The sequence below is a fragment of the Anomaloglossus baeobatrachus genome, chromosome 1 (genome assembly GCF_048569485.1).
Source record: "Anomaloglossus baeobatrachus isolate aAnoBae1 chromosome 1, aAnoBae1.hap1, whole genome shotgun sequence".
In the NCBI taxonomy this organism is placed as follows: Eukaryota; Metazoa; Chordata; class Amphibia; order Anura; family Aromobatidae; genus Anomaloglossus; species Anomaloglossus baeobatrachus.
Window position 1 is genome coordinate 963881110 of NC_134353.1, and position 26622 is coordinate 963907731.

General features: G+C 48.3%; 1 protein-coding gene across 4 annotated transcripts in view; it reads left to right on the forward strand.

Moving 5' to 3' along the window:
* CNTFR (ciliary neurotrophic factor receptor) overlaps nucleotides 1-26622 on the forward strand; it is a 624317-nt gene that overhangs the window by 334685 nt on the left and 263010 nt on the right. For all 4 annotated transcript variants that reach the window (XM_075330032.1, XM_075330023.1, XM_075330008.1 and 1 more), the window contains one exon: nucleotides 8122-8200. In XM_075330032.1, the coding sequence (XP_075186147.1) occupies nucleotides 8122-8200 (79 nt within the window). The remainder of the gene's footprint in view (nucleotides 1-8121; nucleotides 8201-26622) is intronic.

The following is a 26622-nucleotide window of genomic DNA, read 5'->3' on the forward strand; positions in this document are numbered from 1 at the left end:
CCTTCCATATAGTATAATGGCCCCCACATAGCCTTCAATATAGTATAATGGCCCCCACATAGCCTTCCATACAGAATAATGGCCCCCACATAGCCTTCCATACAGAATAATGGCCCCCACATAGCCTTCCATATAGTATAAGGGGTCCCACATAACTCCTCATATATTAGAATGCACCCCCATAGTCCTCCATGTTTTATAATGCACCCCCATTGTCCTCTATGTATTATAATGCACCCCCATAGTCCTCTATGTATTATAATGCACCCCCATAGTCCTCCATGTTTTATAATGCACCCCCATAGTCCTCCATGTTTTATAATGCACCCCCATAGTCCTCTATGTTTTATAATGCACCACCATAGTCCTCCATGTACTATAATGCACTCTCAAAGTCTATGTATAAGGTGTCTTTCATATTACATTATGCAGCCCCCATACCGTTTAATGCCCCCCCATAAGCCTCTGGCCACCATGTACAAGTCCTCGCCTCTCCTCGTTCCCCCGCTGCTCCGGTGCGCGTATCCTCCCATCCTGCGCTCTGCAGTCTCAGCTCAGCCACATGGGGAGAATGATAAAATATTCGGCAGAGCTCTCCGCTCCATCCCTCATCATTACTATGTGTGATGATGGGCGAATGGCCCATAGATGCCGCATGGTCTGCCACTTGAACAGCACAGCTCCTCTCTCACAGAGAGGAGCCGGCTGCTTCTCTGCAGGGCGGGCACCGGGCCCCTAACTCTGCCAGACCTGGTCCCAGTCGCGATCTCTGCACGCCCCTGGAGATGAAGCTGTAGGGAGGAGGGAGATGAAACTGCAGGGAGAAGGGAGATGAAGCTGCAGGGAAGAGGCAGATGAAAGTGCAGGGAAGAGAAGAAGGAAATGAAACTACATAGAGGAGGGAGATGAAGCTGCAGGGAAGAGGGAAATGAAACTACAGGGAGGAGGGAGATGAAGCTGCAGGGAAGAGGGAAATGAAACTACATGGAGGAGGGAGATGAAGCTGCAGGGAAGAGGGAAATGAAACTACAGGGACGAGGGAGATGAAGCTGCAGGGAAGAGGTAATAGGAGCTGCAGAGAGGAGGGAGATGAAGCCACAGTGAAGTGATGCCTCAGGGAAGAGGCTGGGGAAGTTGGGGGGAGGAGGGAGATGAAGCTGCAGAGAGAAGGGAGATGAAGCTGCAGGGAATAGGGAGATGGAACTGCAGAGAGGAGGGAGATGAAGCCGCAGTGAGGTGATGCCGCAGGGAAGATGCTGGGGAAGCTTTGGGGAGGAGGGAGAATAATCTGTAGGGAGGAGGGAGATGAAGCTGCAGGGAGGAGGGAGATGAAGCTGCAGCGAGGAGGGAGATGAAGCTGCAGGGAGGAGGGAGATGAAGCTGCAGGGAGGAGGGAGATGAAGCTGCAGGGAGGAGGGAGATGAAGCTGCAGGGAGGAGGGAGATGAAGCTGCAGGGAGGAGGGAAATGAAGCCGTAGGGAAGTGATGCCGCAGGGAAGAGGCTGGGGAAGTTGCGAGGAGGAGGGAGATGAAGCTGCAGGGAGGAGGGAGATGAAGCCGCAGTGAGGTGATGCCGCAGGGAAGAGGCTGGAGAAGCTGTGGGGAGGAGGGAGATGAAGCTGCAGGGAGGAGGGAGATGAAGCCGCAGTGAGGTGATGCCGCAGGGAAGATGCTGGGGAAGCTGTGGGGAGGAGGGAGAATAATCTGTAGGGAGGAGGGAGATGAAGCTGCAGGGAGGAGGGAGATGAAGCTGCAGGGAGGAGGGAGATGAAGCTGCAGGGAGGAGGGAGATGAAGCTGCAGAGAGGAGGGAGATGAAGCTGCAGGGAGGAGGGAGATGAAGCTGCAGGGAGGAGGGAGATGAAGCCGCAGTGAGGTGATGCCGCAGGGAAGAGGCTGGGGAAGTCGCGAGGAGGAGGGAGATGAAGCTGCAGGGAGGAGGGAGATGAAGCTGCAGAGAGGAGGGAGATGAAGCTGCAGGGAGGAGGGAGATGAAGCTGCAGGGAGGAGGGAGATGAAGCCGCAGTGAGGTGGTGCCGCAGGGAAGAGGCTGGAGAAGCTGTGGGGAGGAGGGAGATGAAGCTGTGGGGAGGAGGGAGATGAAGCTGCAGGGAGGAGGGATGTGAAATTAGTTGCAGCTGTGAGAGTGATGCTATGAGAGGGGAGGAGAGACAGCTAAGAGGAGTCTCCTGATTGTCTCAGAATTCACAGCATAGTGAAATAAAAAGAGAGAGTGCGCTCCTGTGTGGGATCTTAATGTACCGAGGTGTGTACAATGTGAGGCGCACACTCACCTGATAGTGGTATTGAAGGGGGATCGCAAGTTCACCGCTCCTTGTCAGCAGGGATCCAGTCCTCCTGACTCCGCAGGACTCTGCTCACACGATCGGGGTTTCCACGTGCAGTGTGCAGCCGCCGGACCGGCGTCTGATAGCAGCTCCTCCTCCGGGTCGGATGGTCCCGTGATCACAGATGCGGTGATACCCCAGCCCCTGGTGTTAGATTCAAACGGATAGTACGATCCTGGTTCTGGCTGCAGCAGCCCCGTGAGCTCCCATAGGGAGATAAAGATGCAAGGAAAAAACAAAATGCACGGTTTCGCTGCGCTGCTCAGAAAGGTAGTGATAAGGTTATTTGGGATGTAGATTTATTATTTACATGCCACCTGAGGTAGCCACCTGAGGAAGGGGGAGGTTGTACCCCCGAAACGCGTAGTGGCATGTAAATAATTAATAAATCTACATCCCAAATAACCTTATCACTACCTTTCTGAGCAGCGCAGCGAAACCGTGCATTTTGTTTTTCCTAGCATAGTGACATAGTCAGAAAGCCCCAACCACAAGCCATGATGGACGGCACAGTAGCCAATCAGTGATGTTTTCTCCACCTTCTATGGCAGGGCGGACGTCTAGCTCACTCTTTCCATGTCCCTTCACACCTGCTTACTGCTGAGTGCCATTGGACATGCTGATGGTTTCCACCTGGCAGTGTTTGTGCTGTGTACTCAGAGTGGATGGATTGGAGGGGTCGCCCGCTCCTGCCAGTCATAGCGACAGATCAGCAAAAGTGGAGCGGGCGGCATTACACCAGACCTGGACTGGTATTAACACATTCACTGCTGCATACCAGTGTCCTCCAGCAGACAGAGTGACGCTGACTGGTTCCCCGCGACCTCTGACCCTGGAGGTCCCCGGAGTCTCCGCTGCACCGCTGCTGGGATCACAGGACCACTGCTCGGGGGTGTCCTCACATCTGAAGAGACAGCAATCCTATTGGCCAATAAAATGAACCACTGTAGGTAGAGCAATGGTGGCCAACAGGGCATGCTGGGAAATGTAGCTGGGGAGCGGCGGGCTGTAGATTAGTGCTGTAGAGTTCCCACTGGAGACGTGTGGATGTACAGTGTGCCGCCATACACTTCTCAGGGGGCGGTATTAGTGATATACTGGAGACGTGTGGATGTATAGTGTGCCGCCATACACTTCTCAGGGTGCGGTATTAGTGATATACTGGAGACGTGTGGATGTACAGTGTGCCGCCATACACTTCTCAGGGTGCGGTATTAGTGATATACTGGAGACGTGTGGATGTACAGTGTGCCGCCATACACTTCTCAGGGGGCGGTATTAGTGATATACTGGAGACGTGTGGATGTACAGTGTGCCGCCATACACTTCTCAGGGTGCGGTATTAGTGATATACTGGAGACGTGTGGATGTACAGTGTGCTGCCATACACTTCTCAGGGTGTGGTATTAGTGATATACTGGAGACGTGTGGATGTACAGTGTGCCGCCATACACTTCTCAGGGTGTGGTATTAGTGATATACTGGAGACGTGTGGATGTACAGTGTGCCGCCATACACTTCTCAGGGTGCGGTATTAGTGATATACTGGAGACGTGTGGATGTACAGTGTGCCGCCATACACTTCTCAGGGTGCGGTATTAGTGATATACTGGAGACGTGTGGATGTACAGTGTGCCGCCATACACTTCTCAGGGTGCGGTATTAGTGATATACTGGAGACGTGTGGATGTACAGTGTGCCGCCATACACTTCTCAGGGGGCGGTATTAGTGATATACTGGAGACGTGTGGATGTACAGTGTGCCGCCATACACTTCTCAGGGTGCGGTATTAGTGATATACTGGAGACGTGTGGATGTACAGTGTGCTGCCATACACTTCTCAGGGTGCGGTATTAGTGATATACTGGAGACGTGTGGATGTACAGTGTGCCGCCATACACTTCTCAGGGTGCGGTATTAGTGATATACTGGAGACGTGTGGATGTACAGTGTGCCGCCATACACTTCTCAGGGTGCGGTATTAGTGATATACTGGAGACGTGTGGATGTACAGTGTGCCGCCATACACTTCTCAGGGTGCGGTATTAGTGATATACTGGAGACGTGTGGATGTACAGTGTGCTGCCATACACTTCTCAGGGTGCGGTATTAGTGATATACTGGAGACGTGTGGATGTACAGTGTGCCGCCATACACTTCTCAGGGTGCGGTATTAGTGATATACTGGAGACGTGTGGATGTACAGTGTGCCACCATACACTTCTCAGGGTGCGGTATTAGTGATATACTGGAGACGTGTGGATGTACAGTGTGCCGCCATACACTTCTCAGGGTGCGGTATTAGTGATATACTGGAGACGTGTGGATGTACAGTGTGCCGCCATACACTTCTCAGGGTGCGGTATTAGTGATATACTGGAGACGTGTGGATGTACAGTGTGCCGCCATACACTTCTCAGGGTGCGGTATTAGTGATATACTGGAGACGTGTGGATGTACAGTGTGCCGCCATACACTTCTCAGGGTGCGGTATTAGTGATATACTGGAGACGTGTGGATGTACAGTGTGCCGCCATACACTTCTCAGGGTGTGGTATTAGTGATATACTGGAGACGTGTGGATGTACAGTGTGCCGCCATACACTTCTCAGGGTGCGGTATTAGTGATATACTGGAGACGTGTGGATGTACAGTGTGCCGCCATACACTTCTCAGGGTGCGGTATTAGTGATATACTGGAGACGTGTGGATGTACAGTGTGCCGCCATACACTTCTCAGGGTGCGGTATTAGTGATATACTGGAGACGTGTGGATGTACAGTGTGCCGCCATACACTTCTCAGGGTGCGGTATTAGTGATATACTGGAGATGTGTGGATGTACAGTGTGCCGCCATACACTTCTCAGGGTGCGGTATTAGTGATATACTGGAGACGTGTGGATGTACAGTGTGCCGCCATACACTTCTCAGGGTGTGGTATTAGTGATATACTGGAGACGTGTGGATGTACAGTGTGCCGCCATACACTTCTCAGGGTGCGGTATTAGTGATATACTGGAGACGTGTGGATGTACAGTGTGCTGCCATACACTTCTCAGGGTGCAGTATTAGTGATATACTGGAGACGTGTGGATGTACAGTGTGCCGCCATACACTTCTCAGGGTGCGGTATTAGTGATATACTGGAGACGTGTGGATGTACAGTGTGCCGCCATACACTTCTCAGGGTGTGGTATTAGTGATATACTGGAGACGTGTGGATGTACAGTGTGCCGCCATACACTTCTCAGGGTGCGGTATTAGTGATATACTGGAGACGTGTGGATGTACAGTGTGCCGCCATACACTTCTCAGGGTGCGGTATTAGTGATATACTGGAGACGTGTGGATGTACAGTGTGCCGCCATACACTTCTCAGGGTGCGGTATTAGTGATATACTGGAGACGTGTGGATGTACAGTGTGCCGCCATACACTTCTCAGGGTGCGGTATTAGTGATATACTGGAGACGTGTGGATGTACAGTGTGCCGCCATACACTTCTCAGGGTGCAGTATTAGTGATATACTGGAGATGTGTGGATGTACAGTGTGCCGCCATACACTTCTCAGGGTGTGGTATTAGTGATATACTGGAGACGTGTGGATGTACAGTGTGCCGCCATACACTTCTCAGGGTGCGGTATTAGTGATATACTGGAGACGTGTGGATGTACAGTGTGCCGCCATACACTTCTCAGGGTGTGGTATTAGTGATATACTGGAGACGTGTGGATGTACAGTGTGCCGCCATACACTTCTCAGGGTGCGGTATTAGTGATATACTGGAGACGTGTGGATGTACAGTGTGCCGCCATACACTTCTCAGGGTGTGGTATTAGTGATATACTGGAGACGTGTGGATGTACAGTGTGCTGCCATACACTTCTCAGGGTGTGGTATTAGTGATATACTGGAGACGTGTGGATGTACAGTGTGCCGCCATACACTTCTCAGGGTGCGGTATTAGTGATATACTGGAGACGTGTGGATGTACAGTGTGCCGCCATACACTTCTCAGGGTGTGGTATTAGTGATATACTGGAGACGTGTGGATGTACAGTGTGCCGCCATACACTTCTCAGGGTGTGGTATTAGTGATATACTGGAGACGTGTGGATGTACAGTGTGCCGCCATACACTTCTCAGGGTGCGGTATTAGTGATATACTGGAGACGTGTGGATGTACAGTGTGCCGCCATACACTTCTCAGGGTGTGGTATTAGTGATATACTGGAGATGTGTGGATGTACAGTGTGCCGCCATACACTTCTCAGGGTGCGGTATTAGTGATATACTGGAGACGTGTGGATGTACAGTGTGCCGCCATACACTTCTCAGGGTGCGGTATTAGTGATATACTGGAGACGTGTGGATGTACAGTGTGCCGCCATACACTTCTCAGGGTGCGGTATTAGTGATATACTGGAGACGTGTGGATGTACAGTGTGCCGCCATACACTTCTCAGGGGGCGGTATTAGTGATATACTGGAGATGTGTGGATGTACAGTGTGCCGCCATACACTTCTCAGGGTGCGGTATTAGTGATATACTGGAGACGTGTGGATGTACAGTGTGCCGCCATACACTTCTCAGGGTGTGGTATTAGTGATATACTGGAGACGTGTGGATGTACAGTGTGCCGCCATACACTTCTCAGGGTGCGGTATTAGTGATATACTGGAGACGTGTGGATGTACAGTGTGCCGCCATACACTTCTCAGGGTGTGGTATTAGTGATATACTGGAGACGTGTGGATGTACAGTGTGCTGCCATACACTTCTCAGGGTGTGGTATTAGTGATATACTGGAGACGTGTGGATGTACAGTGTGCCGCCATACACTTCTCAGGGTGCGGTATTAGTGATATACTGGAGACGTGTGGATGTACAGTGTGCCGCCATACACTTCTCAGGGTGTGGTATTAGTGATATACTGGAGACGTGTGGATGTACAGTGTGCCGCCATACACTTCTCAGGGTGTGGTATTAGTGATATACTGGAGACGTGTGGATGTACAGTGTGCCGCCATACACTTCTCAGGGTGCGGTATTAGTGATATACTGGAGACGTGTGGATGTACAGTGTGCCGCCATACACTTCTCAGGGTGCGGTATTAGTGATATACTGGAGACGTGTGGATGTACAGTGTGCCGCCATACACTTCTCAGGGTGCGGTATTAGTGATATACTGGAGACGTGTGGATGTACAGTGTGCCGCCATACACTTCTCAGGGGGCGGTATTAGTGATATACTGGAGACGTGTGGATGTACAGTGTGCCGCCATACACTTCTCAGGGTGCGGTATTAGTGATATACTGGAGACGTGTGGATGTACAGTGTGCCGCCATACACTTCTCAGGGTGCGGTATTAGTGATATACTGGAGACGTGTGGATGTACAGTGTGCCGCCATACACTTCTCAGGGTGCGGTATTAGTGATATACTGGAGACGTGTGGATGTACAGTGTGCCGCCATACACTTCTCAGGGTGTGGTATTAGTGATATACTGGAGACGTGTGGATGTACAGTGTGCCGCCATACACTTCTCAGGGTGCGGTATTAGTGATATACTGGAGACGTGTGGATGTACAGTGTGCCGCCATACACTTCTCAGGGTGCGGTATTATGGGGGGTGCAGCCTGCAGCTGGAGATGCCTCTTCGTAGACATGCCTTGCTGTTATTTGTCCCCCTCCCCATCGGTTGACAGTAACGTGGTCCCAGCACCCTACGCCCCACCTAACCCTGCGCGTTGTGTCCCCCAAACAGATGGCAAATCCGCTGACCTCAGCCTGCTGCCTGCTGCTCGCTGCCTGCGTGATGGTCTGCGCTCAGAGACACACTGACGGTAAGTGCTGCCATAAACATCCATATATCGCCTGCATAATCCATGGCGCAGTACATAGGTCACACCTGTATTATATAATACATTATATATCACCTTCATAAGTAGTGTCACAGTACAGAGGAGACCGGGGTATAATACATTATATATACCTCCATGTGCTACACCTAATGTAACAGCAGAATAGTGACCGCAGCTCTGGAGGATAAGACATGATGTAACAGCAGAATAGTGACCGCAGCTCTGGAGGATAAGACATGATGTAACAGCAGAATAGTGACCGCAGCTCTGGAGGTGACTGGAGGATAAGACATGATGTAACAGCAGAATAGTGTCCGCAGCTGTGGAGGTGACTGGAGGATAAGACATGATGTAACAGCAGAATAGTGTCCGCAGCTCTGGAGGTGACTGGAGGATAAGACATGATGTAACAGCAGAATAGTGACCGCAGCTCTGGAGGTGACTGGAGGATAAGACATGATGTAACAGCAGAATAGTGTCCGCAGCTCTGGAGGTGACTGGAGGATAAGACATGATGTAACAGCAGAATAGTGACCGCAGCTCTGGAGGTGATTGGAGGATAAGACATGATGTAACAGCAGAATAGTGACCGCAGCTCTGGAGGTGACTGGAGGATAAGACATGATGTAACAGCAGAATAGTGTCCGCAGCTCTGGAGGTGACTGGAGGATAAGACATGATGTAATAGCAGAATAGTGACCGCAGCTCTGGAGGTGTACACAGTGCTGTGCAGAAGTTTGCGCACCCCTGGTCAAAATTACTGTTATTGTGAACAGTTAATCAAGTTGAAAATGAAATGATCTCTAAAAGGCAGACAGTTAAAGATGAGACATTTCCTTTATATTTTAGGTAAAAACAAAAAAAATATTTTCATCTTTAACATTTTAAAAACTACAAAAATGAAAATGGGCCAATACAAAAGTTTGCACACCCTTGTAGATTTGTGTGCTCAGATAACTTTGACTATCTCTTCAGACCTTAATTCGCTTGTTAGGTTTGTGGCTTGTTCATGATCATAGTTAGGAAAGGCCGGGTGATGCAAATTTCACAGCTTTATAAAAACCCAGCTTCCTCTAACTTTGTGCAAATAAAACAGCCATGGGTCTTTCAAAGCAGCTGCCTAGCACTCTGAAAATCAAAATGGTGAAGGCCCACAAAGCAGAAGAAAGCTAGAAGAACATAGCAAAGCGTTTTCAAGTTGCCCTGGCACTTACAGAAACAGTGGAGGTCAGGATAAGGTCTGGAAAATCAAGCACAATTTCTGTGAGAGCTGCTGGTAGGATTGCTAGAGGCAAATCAGAGCCCCTGCATGACTGCAAAAGACCTTCAGGAAGATTTAGCCGACTCTGGAGTTGTGGTACATTGTTCTACTGTTCAGAGACACCTGCACAAATATGGCCTTCATGGAAGAATCACCAGAAGAATCTTCTGCTGCCTCCTCACCATAAAATGTAGCATCAGAAGTCTGCAAAACAACATCTAAACAAGACTGATGTATTTTGGAAACAAGTCGTGTTAACGGATGAGGTTAAAATAGAACTCCTTGGCCACAATGATCAAACCAAATGTTTGGGAAAAAAAGGAGACAGAATGTCATTACAAGAACATCTCGCCAACCATTAAGCATGGGGGTGGATCTATCATGCTTTGGGTTGTGTTCTATCCAATGGCACTGGGAACATTTCACAGGTAGAGGGAAGAATGGATTCAACTAAGCAAACATAACACCATCTGTAAAAAAGCTGAAGTTGAAAAGAGGACGACTTCTACAAATGGATAAGGATCCGAAACACAATTCAACATCCACATTAGCCTATGTCAAAAGCTACAAGCTGAAGGTTTTACAATGACCCTCACAGTCCCCTGATCTGAACATCATTGAAAATCTGTGGCTAGACCGCAAAAGAGCAGTGCATGCAAGACGAGCAAGGAATCTCACAGAACAAGAAGACGTCTCCAAGGAAGAAAGCGCAAACAAGAATTGAAAGACTCTTGGCTGCTACAAAAAACATTTACAAGCTTTGATACTTTCCAAAGGGGGCGCTGCAGGTCCTAACCATGCAGGGTCCCCAATAGTTTGCATTGGCAAACTTTATTTTTTGTTGTGAATATAAAAATGTAAAAAAAATATATATATTTTTTGTCTAAAATGCAGAGAATATGAGTTATCCTTAACTGTATGGCTTTTACAGATAATTTCATCTTCACCTTGCTTAATTGTTCAGAATATCAGTAAACTTGACCAGGGGTGCTCAAACTTTTGCATGCCACTGTATAATAGCTTTATTCTCATACATGGGGTAGTTATATTCTTGTACATGGAACAGTATTATAGCAGTTATTTTCTTATATATAAGGGCAGTATTATAGTAGTTATATTCTTGTATATAGGGGCAGTATTATAGTAGTTATATTCTTGTACATAGGGGGCAGTATTATAGTAGTTATATTCTTGTACATAGGGGGCAGTATTATAGTAGTTATATTCTTGTATATAGGGGCAGTATTATAGTAGTTATATTCTCATACATGGGACAGTATTATAGTAGTTATATTCTTATATATAAGGACAGTATTATAGTAGTTATATTCTTGTACATAGGGGAAGTATTATAGTAGTTATATTCTTGTATATAGGGGGCAGTATTATAGTAGTTATATTCTTGTACATAGGGGGCAGTATTATAGTAGTTATATTCTTGTACATAGGGGGCAGTATTATAGTAGTTATATTCTTGTATATAGGGGCAGTATTATAGTAGTTATATTCTCATACATGGGACAGTATTATAGTAGTTATATTCTTATATATAAGGACAGTATTATAGTAGTTATATTCTTGTACATAGGGGGCAGTATTATAGTAGTTATATTCTTGTACATAGGGGGCAGTATTATAGTAGTTATATTCTTGTACATAGGGGCAGTATTATAGTAGTTATATTCTTGTATATAGAGGCAGTATTACAGTAGTTATATTCTTATATATAAGGACAGTATTATAGTAGTTATATTCTTGTACATAGGGGCAGTATTATAGTAGTTATATTCTTGTATATAAGGGCAGTATTATAGTAGTTATATTCTTATATATAAGGGCAGTATTATAGTAGTTATATTCTTGTACATAGGGGGCAGTATTATAGTAGTTATATTCTTGTACATAGGGGGAAGTATTATAGTAGTTATATTCTTGTACATAGGGGGCAGTATTATAGTAGTTATATTCTTGTACATAGGGGGAAGTATTATAGTAGTTATATTCTTGTACATAGGGGCAGTATTATAGTAGTTATATTCTTGTATATAAGGGCAGTATTATAGTAGTTATATTCTTGTATATAAGGGCAGTATTATAGCAGTTATATTCTTGTATATAAGGGCAGTATTATAGTAGTTATATTCTTGTACATAGGGGGCAGTATTATAGTAGTTATATTCTTGTACATAGGGGGCAGTATTATAGTAGTTATATTCTTGTACATAGGAGCAGTATTATAGCAGTTATATTCTTGTACATAGGGTCAGTATTATAGTAGTTATATTCTTATATATAAGGGCAGTATTATAGTAGTTATATTCTTATATATAAGGGCAGTATTATAGTAGTTATATTCTTGTACATAGGGGGCGGTATTATAGTAGTTATGTTCTTGTACATAGGGGCAGTATTATAGTAGTTATATTCTTGTACATAGGGGCAGTATTATAGTAGTTATATTCTTGTACATGGGACAGTATTATAGTAGTTATAGTCTTGTACATAGGGGCAGTATTATAGTAGTTATATTCTTATATATAAGGGCAGTATTATAGTAGTTATATTCTTGTACATAGGGAGCAGTATTATAGTAGTTATATTCTTGTACATAGGGGGCAGTATTATAGTAGTTATGTTCTTATACATAGGGGCAGTATTATAGTAGTTATATTCTTGTACATAGGGGGCAGTATTATAGCAGTTATATTCTTATATATAAGGGCAGTATTATAGTAGTTATATTCTTGTATATAGGGGGCAGTATTATAGCAGTTATATTCTTGTACATAGGGGCAGTATTATAGTAGTTATATTCTTATATATAAGGGCAGTATTATAGTAGTTATATTCTTGTACATAGGGGCAGTATTATAGTAGTTATATTCTTGTACATGGGACAGTATTATAGTAGTTATAGTCTTGTACATAGGGGCAGTATTATAGTAGTTATATTCTTATATATAAGGGCTGTATTATAGTAGTTATATTCTTGTACATAGGGAGCAGTATTATAGTAGTTATATTCTTGTACATAGGGGGCAGTATTATAGTAGTTATGTTCTTATACATAGGGGCAGTATTATAGTAGTTATATTCTTGTACATAGGGGGCAGTATTATAGTAGTTATATTCTTGTACATAGGGGGCAGTATTATAGTAGTTATCTTCTTGTACATAGGGGCAGTATTATAGTAGTTATATTCTTGTACATAGGGGCAGTATTATAGTAGTTATGTTCTTGTACATAGGGGCAGTATTATAGTAGTTATATTCTTATATATAAGGGCAGTATTATAGTAGTTATATTCTTGTACATAGGGAGCAGTATTATAGTAGTTATATTCTTGTACATAGGGGGCAGTATTATAGTAGTTATGTTCTTATACATAGGGGCAGTATTATAGTAGTTATATTCTTGTACATAGGGGGCAGTATTATAGCAGTTATATTCTTATATATAAGGGCAGTATTATAGTAGTTATATTCTTGTATATAGGGGGCAGTATTATAGCAGTTATATTCTTGTACATAGGGGGCAGTATTATAGTAGTTATGTTCTTATACATAGGGGCAGTATTATAGTAGTTATATTCTTGTACATAGGGGGCAGTATTATAGCAGTTATATTCTTATATATAAGGGCAGTATTATAGTAGTTATATTCTTGTATATAGGGGGCAGTATTATAGCAGTTATATTCTTGTACATAGGGGCAGTATTATAGTAGTTATATTCTTATATATAAGGGCAGTATTATAGTAGTTATATTCTTGTACATAGGGGCAGTATTATAGTAGTTATATTCTTGTACATGGGACAGTATTATAGTAGTTATAGTCTTGTACATAGGGGCAGTATTATAGTAGTTATATTCTTATATATAAGGGCAGTATTATAGTAGTTATATTCTTGTACATAGGGAGCAGTATTATAGTAGTTATACTCTTGTACATAGGGGGCAGTATTATAGTAGTTATGTTCTTATACATAGGGGCAGTATTATAGTAGTTATATTCTTGTACATAGGGGGCAGTATTATAGTAGTTATATTCTTGTACATAGGGGGCAGTATTATAGTAGTTATAGTCTTGTACATAGGGGGCAGTATTATAGTAGTTATATTCTTGTACATAGGGGCAGTATTATAGTAGTTATATTCTTGTACATAGGGGCAGTATTATAGTAGTTATATTCTTGTACATGGGACAGTATTATAGTAGTTATAGTCTTGTACATAGGGGCAGTATTATAGTAGTTATATTCTTATATATAAGGGCAGTATTATAGTAGTTATATTCTTGTACATGGGACAGTATTATAGTAGTTATAGTCTTGTACATAGGGGCAGTATTATAGTAGTTATATTCTTGTATATAGGGGCAGTATTATAGTAGTTATATTCTTGTATATAGGGGGCAGTATTATAGTAGTTATATTCTTGTATATAGGGGCAGTATTATAGTAGTTATATTCTTGTACATAGGGGGCAGTATTATAGTAGTTATATTCTTGTATATAGGGGCAGTATTATAGTAGTTATATTCTTGTACATAGGGAGCAGTATTATAGTAGTTATATTCTTGTACATAAAGGGCAGTATTATAGTAGTTATATTCTTGTACATAGGGGCAGTATTATAGTAGTTATGTCCTTGTAAATAGGGGCAGTATTATAGTAGTTATGTTCTTGTACATAGGGGCAGTATTATAGTAGTTATGTCCTTGTAAATAGGGGCAGTATTACAGCAGTTATAACCTGTTTTATAGTGTAAGGTTGTAAGACTTGTCTCTGGAGTTTAGTTGTATTCCTATGCATAGGGGCGGTATTACAGCAGTTACAGTTTCTGTTTTATAGTGTAAGGTTGTACACTTATTTCTTTTTTCCTTTCTTCACATGTCACTCCGTGTTTTCAGTAGGGGGCGACACTGTGTAATATCAATATAACATTACATTCCTGCTCCTTCCTGACAGATTGGGTGCAGGATATCTGAGGTTTCCTCCTTCCTGACAGATTGGGTGCAGGATATCTGAGGTTTCCTCCTTCCTGACAGACTGGGTGCGGGATATCTCAGATTTGCTCTTTCCTGACAGACTGGGTGCAGGATATCTCAGATTTGCTCCTTCCTGACAGACTGGGTGCAGGATATCTGAGGTTTCCTCCTTCCTGACAGATTGGGTGCAGGATATCTCAGGTTTCCTCCTTCCTCACAGATCGGGTGCGGGATATCTCAGATTTGCTCTTTCCTGACAAGTTGGGTGCCGGATATCTCAGATTTGCTCCTTCCTGACAGACTGGGTGCGGGATATCTCAGATTTGCTCCTTCCTGACAGATCGGGTGCAGGATATCTCAGATTTGCTCTTTCCTGACAGACTGGGTGCAGGATATCTCAGATTTGCTCTTTCCTGACAAGTTGGGTGCCGGATATCTCAGATTTGCTCCTTCCTGACAGACTGGGTGCGGGATATCTCAGATTTGCTCCTTCCTGACAGATCGGGTGCAGGATATCTCAGATTTGCTCTTTCCTGACAGACTGGGTGCAGGATATCTCAGATTTGCTCCTTCCTGATAGATCGGGTGTGGGATATCTCAGATTTGCTCCTTCCTGACAAACTGGGTGCGGGATATCTCAGATTTGCTCCTTCCTGACAGATCTGGTGCAGGATATCTCAGATTTGCTTCTTCCTGGGAGATCGGGTGCAGGATATCTTAGATTTGCTCCTTCCTGACAGACTGGGCGCAGGATATCTCAGATTTGCTCCTTCCTCACAGACTGGGTGCGGGATATCTCAGATTTGCTCCTTCCTGACAGACTGGGTGCGGGATATCTCAGATTTGCTCCTTCCTGACAGACTGGGTGTAAGATATCTCAGGTTTCCTCCTTCCTGACAGACTGGGTGCGGGATTTCTCAGGTTTCTCCTTCCTGACAGACTGGGTGCAGGATATCTCAGGTTCCTCCTTCCTGACAGACTGGGTGCGGGATATCTCAGGTTTCCTCCTTCCTGACAGACTGGGTGCGGGATATCTCAGGTTTCCTCCTTCCTGACAGACTGGGTGCGGGATATCTCAGGTTTCTCCTTCCTGACAGACTGGGTGCAGGATATCTCAGATTTTCTCCTTCCTGACAGACTGGGTGCGGGATATCTCAGGTTTCTCCTTCCTGACAGACTGGGTGCGGGATATCTCAGATTTGCTCCTTCCTGACAGACTGGGTGTGGGATATCTCAGATTTGCTCCTTCCTGACAGACTGGGTGCAGGATATCTCAGATTTGCTCCTTCCTGACAGACTGGGTGCGTGTTATCTCAGATTTGCTCCTTCCTGGGAGATCGGGTGCAGGATATCTCAGATTTGCTCCTTCCTGACAGACTGGGTGTGGGATATCTCAGATTTGCTCCTTCCTGACAGACTGGGTGCAGGATATTTCAGATTTGCTCCTTCCTGACAGACTGGGTGCGGGATATCTCAGGTTTCTCCTTCCTGGGAGATCGGGTGCAGGATATCTCAGATTTGCTCCTTCCTGACAGACTGGGTGTGGGATATCTCAGATTTGCTCCTTCCTGACAGACTGGGTGTGGGATATCTCAGGTTTCTCCTTCCTGACAGACTGGGTGCGGGATATCTCAGATTTGCTCCTTCCTGATAGACTGGGTACGGGATATCTCAGATTTGCTCCTTCCTGACAGACTGGGTGCGGGATATCTCAGATTACTCCTTCTCGCTGCTCGGTGTTTGTTTTCTTTGGAGATGTCTTTTCTCCGCTGATGTTGATGCTTATTGACTTTTCTTGTCTTGTGAGTGTGAAGCGTTTGCCCGGCGGTCGTGCATTAATGCTGCGTCCTTCTATAAATATCACCGCTGTTTTGTATCCGTCTGTGATCCGCGCCGTCCTTTTATCCTTTTATATCAGTGATTGGTCGTCTCTGCTCTTTTTTATATATCATTTTTTGTTGTTGACTTATAATTAGTCCCCTTTTCCTCCACAGCAATAAAATGGAGCCAATGTAAGATTAGGGTGTTTCACGTAAAATTTGTCTAAAAGTAGCGTAAAGTCTTCGCCAGTGATCGGCGCCATTTTTATAGCGCTTCTGCCATTTTTCACCTTTTTGTTTCGTGTTTATGTCGTGACTTCACTGGAAGCAAAATTTTGAGAAAATGTGCAAAGTGATGTCGAGAAGAGTGTCCTGTCTCCCCCACCCTCCAGTGATACAAGCTGCATTCAGTGCTCCGGAGCTGACATCCATCCCGCTTTGACGTGGTGAGGCTTGGCAGTTCCCAGTTGGAGGAATGCCTCTGTATTGTTGCGCCGCTCTCGTCCCGGCTGAAAGGGCCGTGAACTTGAAAGCGGCCACATGAAAGGGCTGTGTCTAGGAAGGGATTAGCCGGCCCTGGCATAATGCAGGCGGGGAGGGGGGTGCTGGGACCCCTTTTTCATCAGCTGCGTCCCCCTCGTCCTATTTGTATTCACATTGTGCACTTGGCGGTGAGCGGCGACCGTGTGACCCGATCCTTCCCGGGAGCGCACACAACGCGCCCTTCTGATGGGGACGGATGATCCTGTGATAATGGAGGTTGTCAGACGCCTTTTCATGTTGTCATTGATGGCGCTTTGATTATTTTCTCGCAGATTAACTCTTCACACGCCGCGATGGGACCAAATATCGGGGGGAAAGGGAGAAATGATCATCGATTTCCGGATCTCATTACGGATCGGTCTCTCGTCTTTCATGACGTCACGTTTCATTGTTCCGGTTATTCTTCATTTTTGGTCTTGTTTTTACACTTCTCGCTGGTGTGTCTCCATCTTGGGACCCTCGTTACAAGGCGTTAATTAGTGGGGTCTCCAGCGAGCTCTAGAGCAAAGGATGCAGTCCGGGAAGTGAGTAACCTACAAATACGTCCCCGATAAAAGCCGCTCTCTTCAGGGGTCAGGTATGAAGACTGGACATTGCTGAGGGTCTATATATACTAGCGAGGTGTATACACCCTGATAAACGGCCCTGCTGCAGGCACTGGGGTCTGGACGCTCGGGGCTGGGGTCTGGACGCTCGGGGCTGGGGTCTGGACGTGGTGTCGGGGCTGGGGTCTGGACGTGGTGTCGGGGCTGGGGTCTGGACGTGGTGTCGGGGCTGGGGTCTGGACGTGGTGTCGGGGCTGGGGTCTGGACGTTGTGTCGGGGCTGGGGTCTGGACGCTCGGGGCTGGGGTCTGGACGCTCGGGGCTGGGGTCTGGACGTGGTGTCGGGGCTGGGGTCTGGACGTGGTGTCGGGGCTGGGGTCTGGACGCTCGGGGCTGGGGTCTGGACGCTCGGGGCTGGGGTCTGAACTCTGGAATCTCGGGGCTGGCGTCTGGAATCTCGGGGCTGGGTTCTGGACGCTCGGGGCTGGGGTCTGGACGCTCGGGGCTGGGGTCTGGACGCTCGGGGCTGGGGTCTGGACGCTCGGGGCTGGGGTCTGGACGTGGTGTCAAGGCTGGGGTCTGGATGCTCGGGGCTGGGGTCTGGACGCTCGAGGCTGGGGTCTGGACGCTCGGGGCTGGGGTCTGGACGTGGTGTCGGGGCTGGGGTCTGGACGTGGTGTCGGGGCTGGGGTCTGGACGCTCGGGGCTGGGGTTTGGACGCTCGGGGCTGGGGTCTGGACGCTCGAGGCTGGGGTCTGGAATCTCGGGGCTGGGGTCTGGACGCTTGGGGCTGGGGTCTGGACGCTCGGGGCTGGGGTCTGGACGCTCGGGGCTGGGGTCTGGACGCTCGGGGCTGGGGTCTGAACTCTGGAATCTCGGGGCTGGGGTCTGGACGCTCGGGGCTGGGGTCTGGACGCTCGGGGCTGGGGTCTGGACGCTCGGGGCTGGGGTCTGGACCCTCGGGGCTGGGGTCTGGACGTGGTGTCGGGGCTGGGGTCTGGACGCTCGGGGCTGGGGTCTGGAGGCTCGGGGCTGGGGTCTGGACGCTCGAGGCTGGGGTCTGGACGCTCGGGGCTGGGGTCTGGACGTGGTGTCGGGGCTGGGGTCTGGACGCTCGGGGCTGGGGTCTGGACGCTCGAGGCTGGGGTCTAGACGTGGTGTCGGGGCTGGGGTCTGGACGTGGTGTCGGGGCTGGGGTCTGGACGCTCGGGGCTGGGGTCTGGACGCTCGAGGCTGGGGTCTGGACGTGGTGTCGGGGCTGGGGTCTGGACGCTCGGGGCTGGGGTCTGGACGCTCGAGGCTGGGGGCTGGACGCTCGGGGCTGGTGTCTGGACGCTCAGGGCTGGGGTCTGGACGTGGTGTCGGGGCTGGGGTCTGGATGCTCGGGGCTGGGGTCTGGACGCTCGAGGCTGGGGTCTGGACGCTCGGGGCTGGGGTCTGGACGTGGTGTCGGGGCTGGGGTCTGGACGTGGTGTCAGGGCTGGCGTCTGGACGCTCGGGGTTGGGGTCTGGACGCTCGGGGCTGGGGTCTGGACGCTCGGGGCTGGGGTCTGGACGCTCGAGGCTGGGGTCTGGAATCATGGGGCTGGGGTCTGGACGCTCGGGGCTGGGGTCTGGACGTTCGGGGCTGGGGTCTGAACTCTGGAATCTCGGGTCTGGACGCTCGGGGCTGGGGTCTGGACGTGGTGTCGGGGCTGGGGTCTGGACGCTCGGGGCTGGGGTCTGAACTCTGGAATCTCGGGTCTGGACGCTCGGGGCTGGGGTCTGGACGTGGTGTCGGGGCTGGGGTCTGGACGCTCGGGGCTGGGGTCTGAACTCTGGAATCTCGGGGCTGGGGTCTGGACGCTCGGGGCTGGGGTCTGGACGTGGTGTCGGGGCTGGGGTCTGGACGCTCGGGGCTGGGGTCTGGACGCTCGGGGCTGGGGTCTGGACGCTCGGGGCTGGGGTCTGGACGCTCGATGCTGGGGTCTGGACGCTCGGGGCTGGGGTCTGGACGCTCGGGGCTGGGGTCTGGACGCTCGAGGCTGGGGTCTGGACGCTCGGGGCTGGGGTCTGGACGTGGTGTCGGGGCTGGGGTCTGGACGCTCGGGGCTGGGGTCTGGACGCTCGAGGCTGGGGTCTGGACGCTCGGGGCTGGGGTCTGGACGCTCGGGGCTGGGGTCTGACCTCTGGAATCTCGGGGCTGGGGTCTGGACGCTCGGGGCTGGGGTCTGGACGTGGTGTCGGGGCTGGGGTCTGGACGCTCGGGGCTGGGGTCTGAACTCTGGAATCTCGGGGCTGGGGTCTGGACGCTCGGGGCTGGGGTCTGGACGCTTGGGGCTGGGGTCTGGACGTGGTGTCGGGGCTGGGGTCTGGACGCTCGGGGCTGGGGTCTGAACGTGGTGTCGGGGCTGGACGTGGTGTTGGGGCTGGGGTCTGGACGTGGTGTTGGGGCTGGGGTCTGGAGGCTCGGGGCTGGGGTCTGGACGCTCGGGGCTGGGGTCTGGACGTGGTGTCGGGGCTGGGGTCTGGACGTGGTGTCGGGGCTGGGGTCTGGACGTGGTGTCGGGGCTGGGGTCTGGACGTGGTGTTGGGGCTGGGGTCTGGAGGCTCGGGGCTGGGGTCTGGACGCTCGGGGCTGGGGTCTGGACGTGGTGTCGGGGCTGGGGTCTGGACGTGGTGTCGGGGCTGGGGTCTGGACGTGGTGTCGGGGCTGGGGTCTGGACGTGGTGTCGGGGCTGGGGTCTGGACGCTCGGGGCTGGGGTCTGGACGTGGTGTCGGGGCTGGGGTCTGGACGCTCGGGGCTGGGGTCTGGACGTGGTGTCGGGGCTGGGGTCTGGACGCTCGGGGCTGGGGTCTGGACGTGGTGTCGGGGCTGGGGTCTGGACGCTCGGGGCTGGGGTCTGGACGCTTGGGGCTGGGGTCTGGACGCTCGAGGCTGGGGTCTGGACGCTCGAGGCTGGGGTCAGGGCTTATTTGTTTGGCTCCGGGTGACCCCAGTTTCACAGTAAACTGTATACAGTGAGTCTGTAAACCGGTGTATTTCTGTGACTGATCCTGGGCACACCGGCTCCGCTCTGAGGTACATGCGCCATGTTACACCCCACACATCAGAGAACACAGGAGGCACCGCACGCCTCACACTGACACTGCTGAGGGGAAAAGAAAAACGAGCCCCGACTGGACTCATTGACAGCTCAGCTCTGCTAGGTTACTATGGTCACATATAAACTGAGCTGTGATTGGTTGCTGTGGTAATTATAAGCTGAATTTTGATTGGTTGCTTTGGTAAAATAGAAGCTGAGCTGTGATTGGTTGCTCTAGTTAAAAATAAGCTGAGCTGTGATTGGTTCCTCTGGTAACTATAAGCTGAGCTGTGATTGGTTGCTCTGGTAAATATTAGCTGAGCTGGGGTTGGTTACTCTGGTAAATATAAGCTGTGCTGTGATTGGTTGCTCTGATAAATATAGGCTGAGCTGTGATTGGTTGCTCTGGTAAATATAAGCTGAGCTGTGATTGGTTCCTCTGGTAAATATAAGCTGAGCTATGATTGGTTGCTCTGGTAACTATAAGCTGAGCTGTGATTGGTTCCTCTGGTAACTATAAGCTGAGCTGTGATAGGTTCCTCTGGTAAATACAAGCTGAGCTGTGATAGGTTCCTCTGGTAAATACAAGCTGAGCTGTGATAGGTTGCTGTGGGTGGCACAGTGTACGATGGCACAGTTTAGATGATGAGGCCTTGTTGCCCCGCACAGAGCACTCGAGGTGAATGCAGCCGGAGCCGTCCTGTGTATCTACAGCACTTGGATGCAGATGACACTATTGCTGCGTTCAGTGTTTGGTGAGTTTTTCCTCTGTATATGGTGAGTTTTTTCCTCAGTATTTGGTGAGTTTTTCCTCTGTATATGGTGAGTTTTTCCTCTGTATATGGTGAGTTTTTTCCTCAGTATTTGGTGAAGTTTTCCTCTGTATATGGTGAGTTTTTCCTCAGTATTTGGTGAGGTTTTCCTCAGTATTTGGTGAGTTTTTTCCTCAGTATTTGGTGAGTTTTTCCTCTGTATATGGTGAGTTTTTTCCTCAGTATTTGGTGAGTTTTTCCTCTGTATATGGTGAGTTTTTTCCTCAGTATTTGGTGAGTTTTTTCCTCAGTATTTGGTGAGTTTTTTCCTCTGTATATGGTGAGGTTTTCCTCAGTATTTGGTGAGGTTTTCCTCAGTATTTGGTGAGTTTTTTCCTCAGTATTTGGTGAGTTTTTCCTCTGTATATGGTGAGTTTTTTCCTCAGTATTTGGTGAGGTTTTCCTCGGTATTTGGTGAGTTTTTTCCTCTGTATATGGTGAGGTTTTCCTCAGTATTTGGTGAGTTTTTCCCTCAGTATTTGGTGAGGTTTTCCTCAGTATTTGGTGAGTTTTTCCCTCAGTATTTGGTGAGGTTTTCCTCAGTATTTGGTGAGGTTTTCCTCAGTATTTGGTGAGTTTTCCCTCAGTATTTGGTGAGTTTTTCCTCAGTATTTGGTGAGTTTTTTCCTCAGTATTTGGTGAGGTTTTCCTCAGTATTTGGTGAGTTTTTTCCTCAGTATTTGGTGAGTTTTTCCTCAATATTTGATGAGTTTTTCCTCAGTATTTGGTGAGTTTTTCCTCAGTATTTGGTGAGTTTTTCCTCAGTATTTGGTGAGTTTTCCCTCAATATTTGGTGAGTTTTTCCTCAGTATTTGGTGAGGTTTTCCTCAGTATTTGGTAAGTTTTTCCTCAGTATTTGGTGAGTTTTTTCCTCAGTATTTGGTGAGTTTTTTCCTCAGTATTTGGTGAGGTTTTCCTCAGTATTTGGTGAGTTTTTTCCTCAGTATTTGGTGAGTTTTTTCCTCAGTATTTGGTGAGTTTTTCCTCGGTATTTGGTGAGGTTTTCCTCAGTATTTGGTGAGGTTTTTCCTCAGTATTTGGTGAGTTTTTCCTCGGTATTTGGTGAGGTTTTCCTCGGTATTTGGTGAGGTTTTCCTCAGTATTTGGTGAGGTTTTCCTCAGTATTTGGTGAAGTTTTCCTCAGTATTTGGTGAGTTTTTCCTCGGTATTTGGTGAGGTTTTCCTCGGTATTTGGTGAGGTTTTCCTCAGTATTTGGAGAGGTTTTCCTCAGTATTTGGAGAGGTTTTCCTCAGTATTTGGTGAGGTTTTCCTCAGTATTTGGTGAGTTTTTTCCTCAGTATTTGGTGAGTTTTTCCTCGGTATTTGGTGAGTTTTTCCTCGGTATTTGGTGAGGTTTTCCTCAGTATTTGGTGAGGTTTTCCTCAGTATTTGGTGAGTTCTTCCTCAGTATTTGGTGAGTTTGGTGAGCACATAGAATGAAATGACTTTTTTTTTTCAGAGATAGAGAAATAGACAGAAGAATAGATAGATAGACAAAGGGATAGATAGATAGATAGATAGAGGGATAGATAGATAGAGGGATAGATAGATAGATAGAGGGATAGATAGATAGAGGGATAGATAGATAGAGGGATAGATAGATAGATAGATGGATAGATAGATGGATAGATAGATGGATAGATGGATAGATAGATAGATAGAGAGATAGATAGATAGAGGGATAGATAGATAGATAGATAGATAGAGGGATAGAGGGATAGATAGATAGATAGAGGGATAGAGGGATAGATAGATAGATAGATAGAGGGATAGATAGATAGAGGGATAGAGGGATAGATGGATAGATAGATAGATAGATAGATAGAGGGATAGATAGATAGATAGATAGATAGATAGATAGATAGAGGGATAGATAGATAGAGGGATAGATAGATAGAGGGATAGATAGAGGGATAGATAGATAGAGGGATAGATAGAGGGATAGATAGATAGAGGGATAGATAGATAGAGGGATAGATAGATAGAGAGATAGATAGAGGGATAGATAGATAGAGGGATAGATAGATAGATGGATAGATAGATAGATAGAGGGATAGAGGGATAGATAGATAGATAGAGGGATAGATAGATAGATAGATAGATAGATAGAGGGATAGATGGATAGATAGATAGATAGATGGATAGATAGAGGGATAGATGGATAGATAGATAGAGGGATAGAGGGATAGATAGATAGAGGGATAGAGGGATAGATAGATAGAGGGATAGATAGATAGAGGGATAGAGGGATAGATAGATAGAGGGATAGATAGATAGAGGGATAGATAGATAGATAGAGGGATAGATAGATAGAGGGATAGAGGGATAGATAGATAGATAGATAGATAGAGGGATAGATAGATAGAGGGATAGATAGATAGAGGGATAGATAGATAGAGAGATAGATAGAGAGATAGATAGAGGGATAGATAGATAGAGGGATAGATAGATAGAGGGATAGATAGATAGATAGAGGGATAGATAGATAGAGGGATAGATAGATAGAGGGATAGATAGATAGAGGGATAGATAGAGGGAGGGATAGATAGATAGATAGATAGAGGGATAGATAGATAGATAGAGGGATAGATAGATAGATAGAGGGATAGATAGAGGGATAGATAGATAGATAGAGGGATAGATAGATAGATAGATAGATAGAGGGATAGATAGATAGAGGGATAGATAGAGAGAGGGATAGATGGATAGATAGAGAGAGAGAGGGATAGATAGAGGGATAGATAGATAGATAGATAGATAGACAGAGGGATAGATAGAGTCCATGTGAGCACACGCTGCATTTCTCACGGTCGGCAGTGGGCTCACATTACCGGCCGTGGGAAATGACCGGTAATTACCTCTGCTGTCTCGCTGCGAGGCTGCTTTCATTCAGCGCTGTGTATCAGTCGCGGCTGGATGTAAGCAGCGCAGGACCTGTGGATTATGCTGGAGCTGGGTGGATGACGTCGGAGCTTTGTTTCGGGAGGGGTTAATAAAAGGGTGAACGAGGCTTGTTTGTGTTTTATTTAAAATAAAGGATTTTTCGGTGTGTGTTTTTTCACTTTACTTACGGGTTGATCATGTCAGCTGTCTCATAGACGCTGCCATGATCAAGCCTGGAGTTAATGGCGGTGATCCGCCTCCATTAACCCCTTGTATTACCCTGACCGCCACTGCTACACGGCAGCAGGAAAAGCCGGGGACACTCCGGTACTGCCGCATAATGCATGCGACAGTCCCGGGGCAGCTGCGGCTGATATTCTCGGCTGCGGGAGGTGGAGTGAGGCGGGGGACATTAACCCTGCCCCTCTCCCTCCACAGCCTGAGAATACCGGGCCGCCGCTGTGTGCTTACCTCGGCTGGACGGTAAATATGCAGCGGAGCCCACGTGTTGTTTTTTTCTATATTTCCGTTTGCTTTCTATGTGTTTTCTATGTGTCTGTGTCTATGTGTTCTATGTCTGTGATGTGTCTATGTGTGTGTGATCTCTGTGTGTGTGTGTTTTCTCTCTGCTTTGCTTCCTCTTCCTGTAATGACATCACTTCCCTGCAAAACGCAGGCAGCGATGTACATTACCGGAGGTAAACCGCGAAATACCGCAGGGAATAACGCAGGAAAACGCAGTGAACCGCACAGAATTTGCTGCCTGCATTATTCCTTGCGGGATTTCACGATTACATGGCAATCAATGGAGTGAAATCCCGCAGCGACGTGCGGAAAAGAATTGACATGCAATTGTTTTTGCTGCGGGAATCCCGCAGCAAAACATGCAGTTGTCAAAATCCGCCTAGTGCGCACAGGATTTTTTTTCCCCATAGGTCTTGCTGGTGAATCACTGCAGAGATGTTATGAACATTTTCTGCAGCGAAACATGCAGCAAATCCACAGAAAATCTGCGGCAAAATCCGGTAAGTGCGCACAGGGCCTTTGGAGGCAATGTCCGGAGTGGGTGGTGCTTCAGCTGGTTGGCAATGTCCAGTTCCATTCACTGACCGCACGCACAGGTCTTACAGCCAGCCGGTGAAGCACGGACTACCATGGAACATTTGTAGAACTTTTCACTATGTCCGCCCTGGACATGTCCTATAACCAGGGGTGGACATATTATTGGGGCAACCTGTGCGGCCACACAGGGGCCCAAGATGTGAGAGGCCATTAATACCGCCAAAGAAGGAGGAATTGGGAATTTGATGAGTTCTTGGACTGCAAAGGGCCCCTATATTGTTCTTGCTCAGGGGCCTTTTTCTGTCTGTGTCCACCAGTGACCCCGAGGAGCGCGTCCAATACCTTATGAGTCATGGAATCTGAGAAGAAGGGCATGGTCTCTGTCCGTAGGGTCATGACGGGGTGGCAGACAGGGCGTCGGACAGTTGGGCTGACAGGGCGAACTTGGGAGGTGGACGAGGCATCTGGGTTTGGTGGACAGGGTGTCAGAAGTTTGTGGACGAGGCGTTGGGGGGTGGATAGGGTGTCGAGAGTTTGTGGACGAGGCTTTGGGAGGTGGATGAAGTGTCAGGAGTTCGTGGATGAGGCGTTGGGAGGTGGATGGGGTGTCAGGAGTTTGTGGACGAGGCATTGGGAGGTGGATGGGGTGTCGGGAGTTCGTGGATGAGGCATTGGGGGTGGATGTGGTGTCAGGAGTTTGTGGACGAGGCTTTGGGAGGTGGATGAAGTGTCAGGAGTTCGTGGATGAGGCGTTGGGGGTGGATGTGGTGTCGGGAGTTCGTGGACGAGGCGTTGGGAGGTGGATGGGGTGTCAGGAGTTCGTGGACGAGGCGTTGGGAGGTGGATGGGGTGTCGGGAGTTTGTGGATGAGGCATTTGGAGGTGGATGGGGTGTCGGGAGTTTGTGGATGAGGCATTCGGAGCTGGATGGGGTGTCGGGAGTTCATGGACAAGGCATTGGGAGCTGGATGGGGTGTTGGGAGTTTGTGGACGAGGCATTGGGAGCTGTATGGGACATCGCAAGTTTGTGGACGAGGCATTGGGAGGTGGATGGGGTGTCGGGAGTTCATGGACAAGGCGTTGGGAGGTGGATAGGGTGTCGGGAGTTTTTGGACGATGCGTTGGGAGGTGGATGGGGTGTCGGGAGTTCGTGGACGAGGCATTGGGAGGTGGATGGGGTGTCGGGAGTTTGTGGACTAGGCATTGGGAGGTGGATGGGGTGTCGGGAGTTCATGGACGAGGCATTGGGAGGTGGATGGGGCGTCGGGAGTTCATGGACAAGGCGTTGGGAGGTGGATAGGGTGTCGGGAGTTTGTGGACGATGCGTTGGGAGGTGGATGGGGTGTCGGGAGTTCGTGGACGAGGCATTGGGAGCTGTATGGGGCGTCGCAAGTTTGTGGACGAGGCGATGGGAGGTGGATG